At 45.8% G+C, this 21,604-nt stretch overlaps 1 protein-coding gene across 9 annotated transcripts in view; it reads left to right on the top strand.

The window, feature by feature from the left end:
* Positions 1-21,604, top strand: part of MTCL1 (microtubule crosslinking factor 1) — a 157,684-nt gene that overhangs the window by 93,773 nt on the left and 42,307 nt on the right. For 5 of the 9 annotated variants that reach the window (XM_037008369.2, XM_037008367.2, XM_037008366.2 and 2 more), the window contains 5 exons: positions 2,861-4,204; positions 5,304-5,435; positions 13,337-13,459; positions 16,310-16,540; positions 18,433-18,630. In XM_037008369.2, coding sequence (XP_036864264.2) covers positions 2,861-4,204; positions 5,304-5,435; positions 13,337-13,459; positions 16,310-16,540; positions 18,433-18,630 — 2,028 coding nt within the window. The remainder of the gene's footprint in view (positions 1-2,860; positions 4,205-5,303; positions 5,436-13,336; positions 13,460-16,309; positions 16,541-18,432; positions 18,631-21,604) is intronic. The other 4 variants (XM_037008371.2, XM_037008370.2, XM_037008375.2 and 1 more) reach the window with 2 other exon arrangements.

The following is a 21,604-nucleotide window of genomic DNA, read 5'->3' as shown; positions in this document are numbered from 1 at the left end:
ATTTCTACCCGAAACACTTACAACTGAGTGTTTCAGAACCCTTGGGGAGGCCCTAGTTCCATGTACATCTCAGAGATCCTGCCCCTCTCCTCAATTTCTCAGTTCAACTTTTGGGGAAAGACACTGAGGGGAGATCACCTGAGTTTCCCTGATCTTGGTTTGAGACAACAGCTCCCTGAATTGTGCAGGTAACTCCACCCACCTTCTGCCATTCTCTGGCCTGGCCTCCACAGCAAGGTCTCACCAGGTGTGAGTTTCCATGGAAGGAGGATCAGGCGTTGCTCATGACAGGTGGTCCTGCCATCCCTGGATCTGCCCAGGCTTGAGGTGGGCAGACGGGGGAGTTCCCTTATGGCTGGCAGCATTCTATTCCATGATCTCTGCTCCGTCCACAGGCACGAAGGTAAATTTCTCTACTTTAAGGTGTAGATAGGATCATTTAGGTGATTTTGGACAACGAAAAACACTGGCTATCAAGTCAATGATGGAGCTGCAGCCACTGCCCTGTCTTACTGTCCCAGGCTGGTCATTCGCAAACTAATCCATTCATAAAGTATGGACGTTCTGTCTCCATTGATGCATGGTTGCTTATTAAACTCCATTCCTTCCTATAAACAACAGAGATCTCTGTGTGTTTGGATACATAGATTTCTTGTAAAATCTATGTTTAACAAAATTGAAAAGGTGCTTTTGATCTACTTTAAAAAATTATAAAAGCCAGGGTCATTTAAGAGTAGTAGGCCAATTTCCAGTGCAGAGCAGTACTCAATATTTACTGAAAGACTGAATGAATCAACAAATAAGTGTGCTTTCCCTTAGTATTAGGATTAAATGTCTTTGACAGCCCTTGAAGTCCATGTAGACCTTTAAAATATATATATCATTTATGTCTGCTTAACCAAAAATAAACCAAATCCTTAATACGATAAGTTTTTAGAACATGAAGGCCATGCTGTCCTCCCAGTGACATTTATGTTACTTCTCTAGTGCACAAAAAGGAAAAAAAAATAGTTACTATAATTTCCCTAATATTAATTGTATTTCAGACAAAGCAGAAAGTTAATCTCAGGGTGCTAGCGTGTGGAGATTTAATGTGTGCAAACCACTTTGCCGTACATTATACCATTCGACCTTTTCAATGACCTTGTCATTGACTGGGGATCCTGTTTTAAACAGAAGGAGACCAGTGCCCCAGGGCTCTGTGATCAGCCCATGGTGCCATCAGGGCAGCATGTTTGACTCCAGCTTGGCAGGGCTGATTTATCCTCTGCCAAGAGGGTGGCAGTGGGTGTACTGTCCTTTAGAAGACACACCGGTGACACTAGAGCCTGCTTTCCATGTGGAACTCTCTCCCAGTTGGCCTTAGATTTTTTCCTTGAGTCCTTCCTGTCAGATCATTTTTCCCCCTTCCTAGAGTAGGGGTCCAAGCAGAGTGGAAGGAGGGAAGTTGGGAGGTCCCCAAGGGAGTTCTGTGTCTTTCTGCCCAGTGGTGAAGCGTTTGGCAAGAACACAGCAGAGAATGAGCTGTGCTGTCGAGTGTGAAAGCTGCATCAGCTCTTCGAGGCCATGTGAGCGCAAACGTGATTTGAAAGAGGTTGTATTTCCTTCCAGAAGGTTGACTTGTTCCAGAGGTGAATGACACGCATCCCCTGGGATGATGTGTGACTAATGTTGGGCACGTCGTAGAGTTTCTCTGTGTGATGGGGGGTGTCTTTGCTGAAGTTTTTGTCCCTGTGACAGCCTTTTGAAACTCCCAGTAGCCAGTGAAAGAGGAATAATTTGTGAATTTGGTCATTTTTCCCATTCACTGGATGTGACTAGTAAAACATTTGTGCAAGCCCAAATCAGAGGGTTCATGTAGCTTCAGGGCATTGAGACCTGCAGCGGGAAGGCAGAGTCGTCTTTCCAGTTGTCCAGAAATGCCCTTCTTGACCTCAGCCAAGCAGTGGGGGCTTTTAGTAGCAGAGTCTGCTTCAGTGACCCCCCCAGAATCCCCTGGTATTCCAGTGAGAACCACTTCTCAGGTTTTGAAACACTTAACTCTTAACTCCTTGCCTTGGGTTTCTGAGTTGAATTTCCTGCTGTGTTGCAGCAACTAAAGGTAGTGGAACATAACCCAAGGCTCTGAAGTTGCACTTGCATGGTGACAAGTTGTGAGTAACCCAGGTTTTCAGGTTTGCAGTAATCAGTTCATATTAACTGTCAGAGCCTGGTACGTACTCCACACCTCAACTTCCAGAGTACCCTCATGCCTATCATCTCATGTTTCTGTCCTCATGTCATCCCTGTGCTACATTGGGGATGGGGAGACCAGGGGGGCGGATTGCAACATCTCAGATTTTCAGCAAATCAGTGGAAAGCTGGGCTCTGATTTGGGGTCACCTGGCCTCCCCAACCTGGAGATGCCTGGGGTTGCCGGCCACTTGGGATTAGGGCGGTGTGCACTGTGGAGGAAGAGAGTGGCAACAGGTGGATGGAAGTGGCTGCTGAAGCCTGCCTGCCTACACCAGGCTTAGCGAGGGGTTCCGGTGTCTCCCAGAGTAAGGAGGGATCACAGCATACCGACGGCCCTGGGTTTCATTTCATTCACTCCCTCTTCACTCATTACCTGTATGATGGTTTTCATGTGCACGTTTTTCCAAACTAATTGTTCGGTTTCTTTTGTTTCTGGACAAAGCAGCAGACTGTGGGCCTTTGGCACATCCCCGGGCTCACCTCAACTTTGTCATGGCCTCTTCCTCATGTAACTCAGTGTTTTGTGTTTGTGTGCATTGGGGGCGAGGCGCAAGGGAAATAATCAAACACACGAACATTTGGTATTTTCAAATAACCCTTCTCTCGGGCTGTTCTTTCCTGGCAGGACGACAGTGCCGATTTGAAGTGCCAGCTTCAGTTTGCCAAAGAGGAAGGCTGCCTGATGCGCAAGAAGATGGCCAAGCTGGGGAGGGAGAAAGATGCACTGGAACAGGAGCTCCAGAAGTACAAGGCCCTCTATGGTGACGTGGACAGCCCACTGCCCACGGGGGAAGCAGGTGGGCCACCCAGCACCAGGGAGGCGGAACTGAAGTTGCGGCTAAAGCTGGTGGAGGAAGAAGCCAACATCTTGGGCCGGAAGATTGTGGAGCTGGAGGTGGAGAACCGAGGTCTCAAAGCAGAGATGGAGGACATGAGGAGCCAGTATGAGCGAGAGGGGCCTGGCCGGGACCATATCCCTGGCATTCCTACCTCACCTTTTGGGGACTCTCTAGAGTCGTCCACGGAGCTCCGGAGACATCTGCAGTTTGTGGAGGAGGAAGCCGCGCTGCTCCGGAGGTCCATATCCGAGATCGAAGACCACAACCGGCAGCTGACGCACGAGCTGAGCAAGTTCAAGTTTGAGCCTCGGCCTGAGCCGGGGTGGCTCAGAGAAGGCCCGGACAAGGGCGGGGGCGGCGGGGGCGGCGGGGGCCCCCTGCAGGAGGAGCTCAAGTCGGCGAGGCTGCAGATAAACGAGCTGAGCGGGAAGGTGCTGAAGCTGCAGTACGAGAACCGCGTGCTGCTGTCCAACGTCCAGCGCTACGACCTGGCCGCCCACCTGGGCCTGCGGGCCCCGAGCCCCCGGGACAGTGACGCCGACAGCGACACGGGCAAGAAGGAGAGCGACGGAGAGGAGGGCCGCCCATCGCAGCCGAGGCGGGAAGGGCCCGTCGGCGGTGAGAGCGACTCAGAGGACGTGTTCGAGAAGACTTCGTGCTTCAGCCACGGAAAGCCCTCGGGGGCCAGCGAGCCGTGTCCGGCGGAGTTCCTGAGGGCCAGGGAGGGCTCCGAGTGCTTGGTGAGCATACAGCGTGAGGCCGAGCGGCTGGAGCGGACCGTGGAGCGCCTCATCATGGACACCGACGACTTTGTGGACAATGTGGGGCTGCAGGGCTGCGAGGGCTCCCCGGAGCCCGGCACCCAGGGGGAAGGGGAGAAGGGCGAGGGGGGTAAGGGAGAGACCCCGCCGCTGGGGACCATCAACTCGAGGGTGAAGGCTTTCAGGAAAGAGCTCCAGGCCTTCCTAGAGCAGGTGCACCGGATCGGGGACAGCCTGAGGGAGCATCTGGAAGGCCTGTCCCCCTTGCCCCACCTCACAGAGTCTTCCAGCTTCCTCTCTACCGTGACCTCCATGTCCCGGGACTCCCCCGTCGGGAACCTGGGGAAGGAGCTGGTCCCGGACCTGCAGGTAAGGGGGCTCCTGGCTCTGCCTTCCTGCTCCGTTTTGCTCTTCCTCCTTCTCGCTGGCATTGCTGCACTTGAACTCATTCTGCTCACGGCTGCTTGGTTATGATTTCAAACCTGCATTGTACTAAAGCCTCAAAAGTCAACCAAATTCTTTCTATTGGTTGGGTTTCTTTCTTTTTTTTTTTTTAGTTCTCTTTTTTTCCTTTTCCTTTTTTCTCTCTTATTTTTAACTGCACCGCTGCTCTTGGCTTAGAAGTCCTCCCTCATGACGCAAGGCTAATCCCATGGAAGCCATAGGGATCGTCGCAGTCTGTCCTTTCTCCTTGTTTGGTGTCTCAGACGACCAGCTGTCCCGATGAAGAAGCAGAGAGGAGTGTAAATCCAAGTAGAAACTCATTTCGCAGTCAGCATAATTAGCAGACTGGCTCGGGAGCATCTGCATCCCTACTTGGGCTATTGCCGGAGGCACACAGTACAGTCCTGAGGCCCCAGGCAACCAGGACACCACTCCCCGTGGAAGACGTGCCAGAGAGTGGGGAGAGGAGCACGTTTCCAGAGAAGGACGGTTTTGACGGAAAATCTCGCTGCCAGCTTGCTCCCACTGCCCTCCCCATCCCAGGCTCAGGCAGAGCGGCCAGCCTTCCAAGGACTGCTTTCCTATGGGTCACCCTTGGGTGCATGGCCCAGCTGCCACCCTGGATCATGGCTTCTGCTGCTCGACGAGGAAGGAGGAGCCTTGTTTCCGTATCCTTCACAGCTGTGTGCTTGTGGTTGTCTCTGATTCAGTGCATCCCTGTTGCATGCGCCTCATAACTGGTGTTTCGCATTCTTTCCCCCTCACTCTTCTTGCTTTTCGGATCTGTCAGCCCATCGTTTTGCTCATCTCATTTTGGTTCTGTTCTCTTTGCTTTCTTATGCCACTGTGTTTAAATCAAGTTTTCTGTTCATGCTTTTATTCATCTGATAGATTTTCTGTCCTCCACCTTACCCATTTCTGTTTTCTTTATCCCCCCCCTCCCATCCCTACCCTCTGTTCCTTTGGTTTTTTTATTTAAAATAAATTAAAAAAAAAAAACCAATCCCTCCCATGCACCTAACAGTCCAAACTGAAGGACCAGATGGAGTGGCAGTTCGGTCAGGAGCGAGGGGCCCCACAGGAGCCGCTGCACCGCCGCGCTGATGGAGATGCCGGGAACTTCCGGCCTGGAGGCCAGAGCTGCTTCAACCTAGAGGTCAGCAAGTTGGCCCCCCAACCCCACCAGCACCCCTACCCCTGCCCCTCCTTTTGCTGTGTGGCTGGCTGTGTGATGTCTCCCACCTGAGTTGCAGGCCCTTAGCAAACACGGCAGGAAGACATGGAACCAGGTGGGACTTAACTGGAATCAAAGTCCGTCGCACACAGCTGGAACTGGGTCACCTCAGGGTGAGCACAGGTGGACTGCAGGAGCCCCATCAGATGGGCATCATTCTGCCTGTAGGCCTGTCTCTCCGGGGCCATAGCACCTGCAAATGCAGCAAGGCCTAGAGACCCATCTGTGAGTACTTTGTGGCTCCTTTTATGCAGTGAAGAAAGCAGGAATGAAAACTAAGCACCGCTTTTACTAGTCTGGAGGAAACTGTCCTTATCCGTGTCTCATGTGGCCCAGCCTATAGTTTCCAGTGACTGAACTCCAGTCCAGGGCAGAATTGGGGCTTGGGGGAGGGTATGTTCCTGACCTGGGGGCACTTCAACAATCCCTGTTGCTATAGTAACCTCTTGTCCCCAAATCTCCCAGCCACTCTGGACATGCTGTGGTGTGGAACAGTAGTCAGCAGTCTAGTCAGGGAAAGCTTTGCCATGTAAGAAATTCCACTCAGGACAGAAAGACAGGTGGCTCTGAGGAGCGAGCTCTGATGCTGCTGGTTAAGGCAAGTTCTTGGAGGGTTAGAGCAAACAGTCTGCATTAGAAAAGGTGTAGATGAAGATTCTTAACATATCAGGCCCAGTGGGGATGTACCGCTCAGTTCTGAGGCATCCTGGTGGCTCCCAAAGGACAGGGATGCAGAAGAGGGGGTACTCTTCACACCTGGAAGCAAACAGAAGCTCACTCAGCAAAAAGGTCTGGTGTTTGGCTAGAAATGAAGCACACAGAGACACTTGGGGTGAAGCAGCACCCAAGCTTTTGGGCTCAGCTTGCAGCTAACGCCTTGGTTGGGCTACAGTTCCTGTGAAAGTGGGTGTGCGGGGCTGCCGCTGACCCAGACAACAGTCCGAATAGCTCCGAATAGGGCTCTTGCCTTGTCCTGTAAGAGAGTATGGCATGTCTCTACTCTCATAAACTGGGCACACAATAATGTGAAAACTGTCTCCAAAAAGCTTAAATAAAAGCAAAAATAGTTTCAGAAACATCCTCTAAAGTCCCACCATCCTTACATTACCTGAGCAGAGTCCAGACTCTCCTGAGATGGTGGCATCTGGTATCCAGAGGGAATAACTGGGGGCTGCACAGAGATGTGACAAGGAGACATTCTGCATGGTAGGGGCCAAGCACACATCAGTGCCAAACTCCCGGAAAGCAAGCAGAAGCCCCATGTGCAGTCCACAGAGCAGCAAGGTGCCTGGGACCCTCCCAGTTAGAACCTTATGGTACCCAGAGAAAGCATCTGTAACTTTTAAATATGTTTTCTGAACACTGCCTTTGGACATGGAGTTGAATATGTATCACAGCATATCAACTTTAGTGTGTTCTCATTCCAAAGTTGCAGGTAAAATGTTCCTAGGTTTTATACCAAAAGTGAAAATAAACATCATATATTTGGTTTTTTTCCCAAATGTGGATTTACTGACCGGTGTATCTTATCACTGTGGAACTTTCACAGTGAGCCCCTTTGACCAGCCCTTGCCCCACTCAGGGTTTCCATCTGAGAATGCTGGTTGCTTGGCCAGTAGCAAATACAATTATGTACATTACAAATGAATGATCCATCTCCAGGATGGAAACCTCAGGAGATGTGTTTTCCAGCCTTCAGTTAACACTGCACCACTAGCTCTTTCTGCCAGGGAGGTCCTGCTGCTCTGGAATCAAGGCTGGAAAGGGCATCAGAGCCCCTGGGCCCTGGCCCAGATAGTCCATTACTAGCTCTGTTTCTCAGGCAAGTCTCTGTTTTCTCATCTGTGAAAGGGGAGTAAAGATACTGGCCTGCCTGCCTCATGTGGTCCTATGTGGATGACTGTCAGAACCAGTGAGCAGTGATTGAGAAAGTGACCTAAAGAATGTTAAATGTGGTGCAATGTGAATATGATTAATAAGGAGATAACTCCTTGTTGAAGACTGCCAGGCCAAAGAATTGTCACAGCATCCCATGTCGTGGCACTGATTTTCTTTGCCCCTCTAACTCTTCCTCCTTTTTTACTGTCTGTTTCCTGACCCTGTGCCACAAACACAGCTCAGATGAATAGAGAAGCCCTCTTCTCTTTGATGCACAACTCCCTTCCCACAGGCTGCATCACTCAAGGCTTGTCACACTTAACTTTGTTTAGTTAAACTCCAACATAAAGCATTGTCTTGCACTGGGGCATCGATACATTTCCTGATCACTTGCCACATACATGTAGGCCTTGTGTAGTTTCAGAAAGCAGCAGCGATTTTGGAGAGAGAAAAATACTTTGTTGAATCCAACTGAACATTGTGGGAAAATAAACCTCCATAAGAGGTAGATTAGCAGAGTGAGTTGGTGCCATATGGCAACTTAGGCTTGCCACATAATATAGCTCAGAAGAGAATGTGAGATCTCAGACTAGTTCCCCATTCAGTGAATAAGAAAAATGAGCCCTGAGAATGAAGTGCCTTGCCAGTCATCTGCCCAGGTGGTTGGTGGTAGAACTGGGTCTGAGCAGTCTGCTCAGGCCTGGTTCAGTCCTTCCGACGTCCATGGGAAGCGCTGCTCTGTGGCAGCAGGGACGGTCAGCTCACCCCTGTTAGGTCTAGAGATTCCAACAAATGCTCCTTCCCCTTGGGGATGTTTTAAGCATAGTCATTCAGCTGGCTAATTGTATGGCCCGCTGTTTTGCTGAGATATGTTTCTTCTTTTAAACATCTGTCTGGTTTCCTTTAAAAGAGTAGTAAAAAGACTCATAGTGGAAGGCAAGGTCTAAGGAGTATCATTTCCTAGAAGAGGAAATAGTCTAATCAGGAGTTAAACATCCTTCTTTCCTGACTCTTTTATTCACTAAGGCATTTTCCATAGAAAAGAAAACTCAATTCTGTGTGCAAGCACATTATATTTTAAAATATTTTTTTAGAGATAATATATATTCTAGAACCACTTTGGTAGCTCCATGTTTTTTCCTTTGTGGAGGGGAGCTGAACATAGATCCCCAGTAGAGTCAGGGTCTTGGGGAAGCTGTTCTGTCCCTGAGGTGGGCATTACCCAGGCAGATGGCTCAGTCTGGTCTTAAATATTACATGAGCTAAAGAGTTACACAACGGACAATTCTAGGGAGCAGAACTCTTAAAATAAGTCTTTAAATGAAAATGTCCCAGATTCAAATGCCCACGGTTACTTTCCTATGAGGCTATAATGCAGAAACGGTGCACAAAGCCCCTCAGTTGGCAGGGCAGCATGACAGAGAAGCTGCTCCTGGTGAAGCCTCATGCGCGTGGCCCAGACACCGCAGAGGGCCACTGGGGAAAGGCAAAGACTGACACTTGCGTCTAGACTGAGGCCAAGCTGAAGCTGGATGTATGGGAAGCAGTATTCTCGACACCACTTCCCTTGCCCTTGAAATTACCACTAAATCTCTGCACAAGCCAACCACTGCTATACACATGTGAATTTCCTTTAGCTCTTTGCCCTAATTCCTTAGGGTGGGGTGGGGGGGCTGATAGGACTCCTAGTATCAACAGCTTAAAAGAAGAAAAATCTGTATTTAAGCTGAAGTTTTAAAAAAGGATCCATTTCTTAAGTTCCATTTGTGAAATGCCTTCTATGTATTTTACCTTAGAGATGGTCATATTTGGGGAAAAGAGAAAGAAGCTAAGCTCTTGTTGCAGTGATTTGGAAATTTTGGCCCAGTTAAATACTGCTAGTATTTAACTAGCAGTGGTACCAGTGGCAGCAGTGATAACAAGAAGGAGAAAAAGAAAATCTGCATTCTTACTCTGTAGCATCTCAGGAGAAAACAAATCCAGGTAGTAGGAGACCTGCCACTCAGATGGTGCATACACTAAGCTCAGGAAGGGAATGGTATATCCATGCCCAGCACTCCTAAGACAGTCACAGGCAGAGAAAGCTGAAGTCAGAACCTGCTAACATCCACTAACCCATTAAGGTAAACACACAGAAGTTACCTGCTCAGGGAAAAAAAATCAAACAAACAAAACAACTACAAGGATAGATATTCCGGTTGCCTATTCATCTCAGATTTCAGCAAAATGCTTACACCGGATTTTTCCCTGACGTTGCTCCCTGTGGCTCCCAAAAATCTGCTGCCAGATTCCCATTTGTTAAGACAGTATATAGAATATGTGGTTTGGAATGTGTGGGGCACCTTAAAAATAGTCTTGAATGAGAAGTAGGCAAGCATGGGCACTGGTCAGATTTCAAGTATAAATGAAACCAAGCCTGTGCCCACAGATTGAATTTCTGGATCAGAAATCTCAGAGCTCTCTTCCCTCACTCCTCCTTTTATCCTTTAATCAACGAATCGCACGAAGCATTTGCAATCCCTATGCCTCAGCTGTCAGCCATGATAAAATGACATGGGGTTTTATGCCAAGTATGTGTATACACGTGTGGACCTCAGACACCACTTTTGAAAGGAATAAGAGTAAAACTGGCAAGAGCAAAATGGGACTCACTAGAAAATGAAGTCATGGGGATGGGAGTAGAATAAAATCCTATTATGTAAATAGCATGGTTAGGTACCAGAGTAGCTATAATAACAAGTATTCCCTTTTTTATTTCTTGTTTCTTGAGATAGTGCCATTTTCTTCTTAAGTGTGAGAAGTAATTTGTAAGCTATTTCTGTGAAGATGGTAGCAGTGTTAATCGGTGTGGGGCACAACCGTGAAGGGGAAGCATGAGTGGTGGGTGTCAGAACACTGACACAGGAAAATGTCTGTGATGTTGGGATTAGTACATCTCCACAACCTCAGGATCAACTGAGGATGGTGTCTAAGTAAACCACCCTCAGGGAGAGATCAAGATGAATTTGAAGTATAATCAGAATCTTAGGTAAGTGGGCAAAGGTTGTTTTTTAGGATCAAAGCTTTGGGAATTCGGTAATGAAGGGAAATAAATTTATTTTCTAGAGGAAATCTATGTGTTATGTGAAAACTTTCTCCAAATGTGTGTGACAGTATGCAGTTGTATGACAATGGAATAATGGGGACTGACACTTGCTGTAACATGTTTGTATTTTGTTTTTTTTGTAACATTGGAGTGACAGCATCCCAACCAGGAGCATTTAGTTGTCTGTAGAAGTTTTGATATCTCACTAGCAAAAGGAGACAATAAAGGAAAGTAAAACATCTAATAGATGAGGAAGACCTAAAAGTTCCTGTTGTTGCCCAGTGACACAGAGCCACTGTCAGTAAATCAAACAGTCCAGGTAAACAACTTCTTAGAATATCGAGGGTCCTTTTCTGTGACCCCTCAAAGATGTTTTTCAAACTGAGAAACATGTTTAGCCAAACAGTATTGAAGTGTGAGGCTCACATATTTGTTAAAATAAAAAAGGTTATTATATACATTATTTATTAAAATTAAAATCAAACTAAATAGTTTAGTATAATATGCAGAAACTAAATAGGTCTTTGCTTTTCTTAAAAGATAGGCCAGATTAGAATACCTGTTTTGACATCTAATACTGTGGAGTTTTGGACTAGTACCAGATGTGCTAAAATATGGGGGAATTTTACATTTTAAATGTAGAGAGTAATGTGTGAAAAGTAAAGCTAGCAGGAGAGCAGCTTGGGTGACTGAAAACACTGTTGTGCAAACACCTGACCTGCCAGAAGGGGCAGCTTTATTTACTGCTATATTTATATTTGTTGAATAAAATGCTGCATAAAATATGAAATGACCTTTTAAATACATAGTTGAACTGCCAAGAAAGTCAGGAAAATCTTCAAGGGTTGGACTGATTTCAGAATTGAAAACCGGAGCAGTACCTGTGACCTTCAGGTGGGTGGGTTAAGGGGGTAGTTGCCAGACTTGGTAACCCAGAGCCTTGGGTTTTAACAGCTCCATGGGGATAGGAGACAGGGCCTTAGGCCCAACACAGGCAGGGAAAATTGAAGTGGGACCCCCAAAGGGCTGCACCCCATGAAAAGCTGAACTGGAGGGACATCCACTACTGGTAGATGGAGGCAACAGGGAAGCTTGTCCACCAGCATTAAGTCTCCCTCAAGTAAATGCAAAGACAGCGGGCCTCACCTGGGTCAGGCTTTGAATTGCTGTCACCTGGTGGTTCAGGAGTCCCCAAGGAGAGGAAAGTTTATGTTCTGTTGCTGGCTTCTGCAAACACAAAGCCCACCTAGAGGCACATTCGCAACCCAGGCCACATACAAAATCATGGCTAACTCTCCTCTGAAGATGCATTCACAATGCAAAACTGAAAACACATAAGCCAAGAACACAAATGTAGAGCAAGAGTCTGCTACTGGCCAACAGCAGGATTTAGCTTGAGGTCTTTCAGATTCTAGAATTATCAGAAGTGTGTTCCAAACTATGAAAGGCATGCAAACAGGAGAAAAGATTAAGTAATTATTGTAGAAGACCTCAAATATTTTTAAAAATAGTACTTTTAGGAATGAGAAATTAATCACTGGAGTAGATTCAATGTGTAGAGAAATGCCTCTCTTCAAAGAGAACCCAAAACCTTGCCTAGTAGATATGAAAGACTATGATAATAATCTCTACTAACTAGCAAATCAAGGGAGCATAAATATCTCAAGTAGTTCTTGAGTTTCTTGAAAGTAAGATGAGCTTAAATTTCCAGATTTCAAAAATTTTATCCCAAAGTTGATGATTCCCTAGCATCTCTGATTTTCTGTCTCCATCCTTCTTTCTGTACTCTCTTGGTTATCCCCTGTGCTAAGGGACATGATCTGCTTTTTTATTTTCTGTATAATTTTCTCTCATGACAGCCCAGGTAAAACAGATTAGGAAGAACAAACAGTATTTTCAGTGAGAAGTAGGAGATTAGCTAAAGGGAATCAGAACAAACCAGTAAGATGACACTTACTTTCATTGCAACCGTCCACTCTATAGTTTCTAGCTTTATAAATTCCCCATCTTTCAGCAGCATAAACAAGTAGATGAAAGGTCATGCTTTAGTTTTAGTGATGCCTGAAATTTTTAGTATAGTAGCATTTCCATCTCTAAAAAAATCAGTTGGTTCAAAAGTAGTAGCTCTCAGTTCTCTATCATTGCTGTTTGGACATAAAAGATCAACTTTACCAATAAAGAGAATTTTTTAAACCCCTTTAACTATTTTTAACCTAAAATCTAATAGGCCCATCTCTGTGTAGTTCCTCTTAAGCAATGTATACAACTGAGAGGCCCACAACGATGTTCCTGGTCATTGAAGGAGCCCCACCCCAATTACCCTGGGCAACCATGGGAGGGAAAAAGGAAGGTGCTCCCAACTGGGCAGGAAAAACTCTAGTAATAAAGCGTATGTGCATATTAATTATGCAGCTTAGAAAGACATATGAACTTGGGCAGTGAATCTGAGAGTCTGGCTGTGTGTGAGGTGGTCATGCTTGTGTTGGTCATAATCGCCGGCTCTGACCACCCCCAGCTTTTAGAAACCTGTCTAGAAGCCGCTGCAGTAGCAGACACATCTGGGAGGCCCTGGCTGCCCTCTCGCAGCCTGGTGTGCGGTTACTGTGGTGGTCGAAGTTCAGGTGATTGGCACTACTTGCCCGCTTTGTTGCCTAGGTAAGAGATGAAGGGCGGGTGGAGTGCCCCCCACATAATCCACGAGCACAGGAGAGGATCTCGAGGGAGCCGCCGCAGTCACTCCACTGCTGCACATGCTGTCGCTCCGTGTATGTCCCTGGCTTGTACAGATGTCTGTCCTGCGTCTTCACCTCAGGCAGAGTTCTTGCTTCGACTAAACCCCTTCCTTTATCCCACCAATCAGCTCAGGGGCCCCCCTGTTTTACCTGAACAGAGTGTATCGATAGAGGAGCTACAGGGTCAGCTTGCACAGGCGACCAGACTGCATCAAGAGGAGACAGAGAAATTTACAAACAAGATCCGTAAGGTAAATATTAACACGGATTTCACACAACTGCTTCTCTGACTGCAGAGCACCTGGAGAGAGATGAAAAGATGTATTTTGAAAGAATGCTGCCTGTCACACACAGACTCCTGGACTCACAGGGCTCAAGGGCATATGGAAAGGTCATCCAGGCGAGCTGCCCCTCAGACATCTCATAAAGATACCTGTACCTTTCTGCTCTAAAACATGCTTTTCAATATTTACATCATGGTTTCAGGAAGTTCTTCCTAATACCTAAATTTTCCTGCAATCATAACCAGCAAAGTAAAATAAAAATAAGGGCCTTAAATGCAGCTGGACATGTGAGCGCAGCTGCAAATTTGTGGTCCTGCAGATTTGAAAGTTTTGTCAATCTTAGGTAAATTTTCTGATAGAAACATCAACAACTCACCCTAAACTGTTGTCTTCAAAACTGCCATTAATTGAACTGTGGCCTTATTGACTCTTCTAGCTATTTTAGAACAACCTGTTACCGGCTAATTATTCTTAATCCATTAAATCCCAGAGTTGCTAGGAGAAGAGATTTGCAGACACAGGTGCTCACAGCCTGCAGGCCTCCCTGAGGGACTGTCCAATCCCTGTCAACCCAGATCTAATTAAGTTGTGAACAGATATCCAGGCTCAGAATTGCCATTGCTGTTTTTCTCTCCATTTTTATTTGTTCTTGAAAGATAGCGATAACTTTGAAAACAAAAACCAGGTGATCTTGAATAGGGTACCACATGTTTTAAAATACATAATCCTGTGCAAAATAAGGCACTGGCTACGTCCAAGAACTTATTTTGGCAAGGAATGTGTGTACCACATAGCCCCCAAGTTGTCTGTGGTCTTGCTCATGTAAATAGGTCAAAACTAATTAAGAGAGCACCTTTTACACCTTGCAGAGCAAAGCTGAATGCCAAGATCTAAATATCCTCTCAACAACCAAACTTTACGACTAGATGCCCATCTTTTCAAAAGTTTCATTTATTGGTCAAATTTCACATATTATTACAAAAGGAGAATCATTTCAAATTACTTGAAAGTGGATCCCTAAGTAATTTAACTTTTTCTTTCCTTTTCTTTTTCACTGCACCAAAAATCATGTTTACCAAGTGGGCTTATCCCTGGAGAATGCAGATGTCAAAATAGCAGGGTCTCAGCCATGTCTAGTACTTGCTTGGATTCAGGAGTATGTTAAGAGGCTTTAACCAGACCTTTGTCAGAGGTGGCAAGATGTCATCCAGGCTTGTTCAGAGGGGAAGAGATGATGTCCCCTAATGTCCCCTGGGAGCAGAGGACAGACTAAGCCTTGGCAAGTGCTTGCAGTCATGGAACAGGAGGCAGCAAGGGCGGTGGAGAAGTCACGGTGAGTCAGGAAGGAACATGCCTAAAGGAGGTTGCAGATGAAAAGAAGAAAGCTGCTCCTCCCCAAGGGCTGCCCTCTACCAGCTAATACTCTAGCACCTCTGGAGTACCTGCCGTGAGCCAGGCCCTCTGCACAGTGCCTCATGATAGCTTCACTTTGCAGCTGAGAAAGCTGAAGTCCCCTCAGAGTCAGTCGATGGCCTTTGATAACACTGCAAGTAAATTGCAAACACCGGATGTCCCATGTGCCAGGCTGCCCTGTCCCTACTCCTTCCTGTTGTTGTGTCCCTCAGTGGGACTCTAGGTCTGCTGAGATGGTGAATTAAGTCACCACTATTTTATGTTATTTCATCTTGAAGTGCACAAAAGATCTGGCATTGCAGCAATGCTCACACTAATCATGGTGCAGCCCCAGGGACCTTTCCAGAGCTGCCTCTTGCTCTTCACTGGCCATTAGCACAGCGACTGATTGGTGTTGACCTCAGGCAGCCACATTCATATCCCCATGGTTTCTGAACATTAATCTAGTACTTTGGGGAAAAAACAAGTAAAACAAAACCCACTGCCTTGGTTTTTGGCACAGGAGGGAGTGGTAAATTAGGAGAGACCAGCTGATAACGATAAGACTGCATTCTGACCCTTTTTTCTGGACTATGGAACAGAAAGCCTTGATCCCAGATATCACTTTAACTACTGTAGATACTATTCTTGTGCCCTTATCTATAAAACAAGGTTTGATTCACACCCTTTTGCTTAGTTATTATCGACACATAGTAATTGTTTATTGCTTGGAAGAGGGCCTGCACACATGTTGAAAAGCAGGAACTTAAATGTTTAACATCTAGGGAAAAGATTTCTTTTTTGGCAATGTTTTTACCTCCCTAAGAGTTGCCCGCATCTAATAAGAACGTGCGGTCTTAGGCGTAGAAGTAGGTTATCAATGACTTTCCTGTTTGCTTGCCCACTCATGTGGTAGAGGGCTGCACACTCAGACAGAATTCCTGCTGGCCCCAGGGCACTTGCTCTGTGACTCTGTGGGCCTCTCCATGCCCCTGGGGTTCTCCTTCTACTTGGGCACCAGAGGGCTCAGGAAGTCAAGTGGAAGGATTTCCACTTATTCCCTCTTTACAGTTGTAGTGCACCTGTGTGTGTGCAAGCCGACATACACATGGCAAAGGGGACCTGCATTTACATCTGCTGTAAACCATACATTTCAGAAACAATTGCCCTGAAGGAGTTGAGAGACATCTAAAAAACACCATGAGGGACTTGACAATGAAAAATAATTATAATACCTTACCTTGAAATAGCACTTGCTTCTGAAAAAGAAAACTCCTGAGTGTCCTGACCTTTGGGGGCTTCTGTGTTTACCATCCCACATGCAGAATGCTGCAGAGAGATGGCAGTTTGCAAAGACTGTGGGTTTGGTTTGGGTAGCAAATCTGGATAGCTGCTTGTCACACTCTCCCTTCCCTTCCATTCAAGATGGAAGAGGAGCACCTCTATGCCTTGAGGTGGAAAGAACTAGAAATGCACAGCCTGGCTTTGCACAGCACCCTCCATGAGCGAACCTGGAGCGATGAGAGGAATCTGATGCAGCAGGAGCTCCGCTCCTTGAAGCAGAACATTTTCCTTTTCTACGTGAAACTCAGGTGGCTACTGAAACACTGGCGGCAGGGGAAACAGACAGAGGAGGAAGGAGAGGATTTCATGGAGGTACCTGCCCATGCAGAGTTCATTTATATGTATGTTTTGTTCTTGACCCTAGACACTGCCCTCTCTCCCTGTTGCACAAACTCATGTTCTATTATTTCAAATTACAGCTGACCCTGAACAACATGGTGGTTAGGGGTAATCCCCTTGTACTGTAGAAAATTTGCATGTAACTTCTGACTCCCCAAAACTTAGCTAGGCATAGCCTACTGTTGACCTGTAGCCTTACCAATAGCGTCACAGTTGATTAACACGTATTTTGTGTCTTGTGTGTATTACATACCCTATTTACGATCAAATAAACTAAAGAAAATTTTTCAATTTGTTGCAAAGCTCTGGAAATTTTTCCAAAAGGTTTATTGAAATGACTCCTTATATAAATGGACATGCTATTCAAACCCACCTTGTTCAAAGTCAACTGTATTTCATGAAGTCCAGTCCAAGCAGTGGAAATGCAATGGGTTGTCCAGGTAAAATTAGACCAAGAAATCTTTGCTGTCTTTTGCCCTTGTGTTAAGGATACTGGTCTGTAACTCCCTTCAGCAGCAAAGTTGTATTGCCATCTCTTTTGTTGCTAACTTACAAACTCATTAACATTATCACCCATAGGTCCTTAACTGTCTCATTTTACTTGCTAGTTGGAAAAACCTAGTGTCTTGCCTGACGGTTTCAGCCCCGGGCAAGTTCACTATGGATTCAGTGAGACTGAGAAATGACAACAGAACGTTCTTGGGTAAAAGCATTTATACCCAGCTTTATTCTCACAGCAGTAGGTCAAGCAGTAGAATCATGTTTGCATCCAGCAGTCTGCAGATCTGTAATCCACCTCTGTTTCTGCCTCTGCCCAGAGCACTTTATATAGTGACTCAGGCAATACTAGCTCATTGCCTATGGGTGTGGAAGCAGTAGCCTAGCAGCAGGCCAATTACATCATCAAGTAGTTTAGGGTCAGGTGAGGATCCTGGCCATAGGAACTTCCATTTTCCCCACACCTAGTTCTAAATCTTTCTTCTTTCTTTCCATTTAAGTTTTTGTTCCTAAATACTAGGGCCTGTTCTGCCAATATAGTTTTATAAGGGTCTGTGCTAAGCTCCCAAGGGTCACTTTTGCCACCTCTGAAATTTGTGTATGTTCTCTTTCTTATGCCTCAATTCGCAGATTCATAACAGAGAGAATAGAGGCATTTGCCTTCTAGTTGATTCATATAGATTAGGTCAGAGTGAGCCCTAGCTCTGCAACTTCCTTCCTGGCCTTGCTTTCTGGTAAGGGCAGAGCTGGACCCGCTGGTGTTTGGTGTACTCTGGACATCCTCCCCTCTAGCTTGTCAGCTGCTTCAAAGCATTGTGAATGTTGGTTTCCTTTTAGCCCCTAAAGACCTTTTGTCTGCTTTTTACTCTAGTGAATAGTGTATGTAATTTTAAGTCATCCTATGAATGGGAAGAATGGCAATTCTCTTTCCTTGGGGAGAAGAAAGTCTTCCAAAATTAATTCAGTCTGCTTCCAAATATCCATGATATAGAAATTCATCATTAAGCAAAACCTAGAAATAGTTGAAAAGTTTTCTACTGATCAGTAATTTGGAGGTCCTCCTCCTCCTCAAAGTTATAAACCCATAACTGTAAGCAATGACAATTTATAACTAGTAAAATTTTTCATTATTGAATAATTTATAAATAGTAAAATTTATAATTTTTTCTAGGGAAGTGGGTGCCTGCTCCATGCTATTTAAATGGAGAAAGCAGTCAATGAATGAAATGGCCAAAGTGAGCATATTAGGGGAAGGAGAAGGAAGACTTGATAACCCATAAGGATAATTACACTGGAACAGTAAAAAGCAGGTTACACAGCAAAAGGATTCAGGTGGAGCTCTGATCATTGTCTCCTGCTGTTTTCAGAGTGAGCATCCAGAGATCCACCCCAGGCTTGGTGAGCTTGGAGTCCAGGGGGAGCGAAAGGGGGATGGCCCAGACCGGGATAACGACAGTCCATGCTGCGGCTTTTCGCTGGGGGAGCATCCTGCACACTCCCCTGTGCATGCGGGTGACCACGGACCACGCCTGCAGCCTGCAGATGGGGTGCATCTCCACAGGCAGGTGAGTGTGAGGTCCCAGCCCATTATTCTACCCACACCTGGGAGAGGAGACTCCTCATCTACCCCCTTCACCTTATTTTACATGCTGGTGTTCCAGGGAGCGGAGAAGTCCTCTGCCTGCCTCGTTGTTTGGTGCTGTATATTTTACTGAAAATCATATCTTTAATCTTTCATTTTGATATCAGTCCATTAAATCATTTGGCCTATACAGTAAAGAAGGATCACAGTAAGATCAGATCATTGTGTCCTCTCAAGGCCACAGACAGACCCTGCTCAATAAACCAGAAGATAGGATTGATGCTACCCAGACTTTCTGCACTTTCCCAAAGCGGCAGCCGTCATGGGCTTGGGGGTTTGAGGCCCTGGGAGGCACGTGGTGTGAAAGCTTTCTTGCTCCCACACCTGCTAGTCTGAGTCCCTTCTGATGTTGTGTCGCTGCTCTGAGGGCTCTGCAGGGCAGAGCTGGAGGCCCCAAGCCCTGAACCCCGGCTCGGGGGTGAGGGGCAGGGCCTGGTGGGCCCTGGGGGCAGCAGTCTCCCCGGTGCGGCTGCAGCCGCTCCATCGCAAGCATTTGAGGCACTCCCTCCTCACTGGACGCCACAGCTGCGGCTCCTCCCTCAGCCCGGAGCCCCATGGGTCAAGTGGGAGGGGGCTGCTGTCAGCGCCTTGGCCCAGGTCCCAGTGTGGAAACATGATGATATCTGAGTACAGGCCTACAGGGTATATATATTCCTCCCTACTGCTTTCTCTCCATAGACAAATCAGATTTTTACAACTTCAGACTGTTTTCTACACACACCCATTCACCCCTCATTTTCCCTGAACAATATGACTCAAGAAAGAGGTTACACTTTCAAAGGAACTTTTAATTGTGGTTATTGGGAAGTTCGTCATTATGCCAGTGCCCATGAGGAGATTTTTAGCTCATGAATGAGTTTTCCAGCAATGTTCTAGTTAGACAATAAAATGCTGTTTTGCAAATAATCCTTTAAAATCTAGCAGTATTATCGTCTGAAAGAGATACTTTCAGTCAGCCGATTTACGTACCTGTGATTGCCTCTAGTAGTACCCCCGGTTGCCACTAAGCCTCTAGAAACCTGCCATATCACGTGTTGGGTGTTTCCCACATGTGTGTCCAAATACTTTGGAAAAGGGGGAAAAAAAAGTAACACATCTGGTTTTTTAAACAATAGTCATGGAAAATTTTACCCTGAGGGTGGAAAATGATGTAAAATTACTCAGCTGGAACTTCACATTCAGTGTATGATAATGTCATCTCTCTTTGCCTTCTCCTTCCAGTGCTAATTTTTTAGCTATTCCGCTTGAAAGTAGAGAAGGATCCATGAGTTTACACTTTGTACACTGTGCAGTAAAGACACATGGGTGGGTTTAACAGAGTAGGGGGTCCAGACAGCAGAATCAGGCTCGCATTTAATGGACCCTTCTTTCTGTACTAGTTAAGTGCATAGTGCCATCTGGCCAATGACAGAAGATTAATGAGCTCTACTGTACGACAGCTGGCCTGGGAATGAACATTCTCAGAAAATTTGTTTGCCCTTTAGTGGGTATTAGCTGGGCAGCCTGGATGCAAGAGCAGGAACTCCTGTGTATAAAGCTGCAGTGCAGAGCCATACCCTTTCAGAAACTCTGAGAACCTCCAGAGGTGATAAGCAGAAGGGGAAAGGTGGCCTAGCTTCTTTCCCAAGGATAAATTTGTGAATAACAAAATTTCCCAAGCCTTGCTTTTTTCTTTGTGTCATATTGAACATTTTCATAACTGAACACAGTAAATAGCAGCATTTATTATGTCCAAAGAGGTTAAAATAATTTAAAAAAATATTTACATGTATCAAATCCGCCTTGGAAATAGTTCAGAAAAAAATCATCAGGTTGGAAAGGTTGGGCTCTGAGAACGCCGAATATTCCATGTTGACTGATCTTTAGTTACACAGTTTATTGGCAGTGACTTGATTGCCCTTGAAAACTATAAGCTCTTTCAGTTTGCTGGCCTTCTGGAAGAGCAGAGGCTGGAAATTTGCAAAGGACATTGTATAGTTCTCACTGGCTCCAGTGTGCTCACCACTATGTTAAGCTTTTGAGACCAGCCCTCCTAAGGCTGTATGTGCATTTTATACTTACTAGCAATTCCTGCAATCAAGTTTTTTATTACAAGGTGATTAATAGTGCCAGAATTATGACCCTGTGGTTCCAACAACTAGTCTTCCCAGAATCAGATTAATTTTCTAAAAAAGAAGTTATGCTTTCATTCAGGTATGTGGCATAACCTCTTTATTAAAGCAAGTGTAAATATAAGGAACTTACTGTGAAATTCAGAGCAAGATTTAATGGAATTTGTTTCATACTAGTTTCCAAGTCTACAGCTGGCCACTGAGAAGTCTCTCTTAGGATGCAGTCATAGGATGGAGTAGCATCTGTTTCCCTGGAAAGTTGTCGATCCAGGACTCATATGAAGCCTAGGGCTTTCAGGAGGGGTTCCCCTAAGTCAAAGTAGGCCTTTCTCTTGTAGACAAAGTACCTTTGGCTCCCTGAGCCTCCTGGATTTGGACCCATCTAGGTGTCCAGATGTAGAAACGTCTGGAAGGAGTGACTCAGATAAGGCCTGCATGTCAGAACTGTGATTTGCCATGACTTTTTTTTTTTAATAAGGAAATTCTCCTCTTGAGCCTAGGTAGCTTTTACCTTTCAACATTGTAGGTTGTACCATGGTTTATTTTTCAGATGCTGCAACTTTATAACTTCACTTAGGAGAATATAACTTTACACAAAGAAAAGAAATAAAGAGCTTATTTATGAGATATTTTATTTTTGCTTGCATTTTTGTCTCTCTTACTGTGAAAATAGCATGTGTAGTAGTTAATGAAAGGAGCCTGTCCACCCCAGTCCCACCTTGCAGACCTAACCATGGGTGTCTGTTTATGATGTACTTTTCAAAGGGTGTAACAGACTCTGCACCT

The sequence above is a fragment of the Manis javanica genome, chromosome 9 (genome assembly GCF_040802235.1).
Source record: "Manis javanica isolate MJ-LG chromosome 9, MJ_LKY, whole genome shotgun sequence".
In the NCBI taxonomy this organism is placed as follows: domain Eukaryota; kingdom Metazoa; phylum Chordata; class Mammalia; order Pholidota; family Manidae; genus Manis; species Manis javanica.
This window is presented reverse-complemented; position numbering and strand designations above follow the sequence as displayed.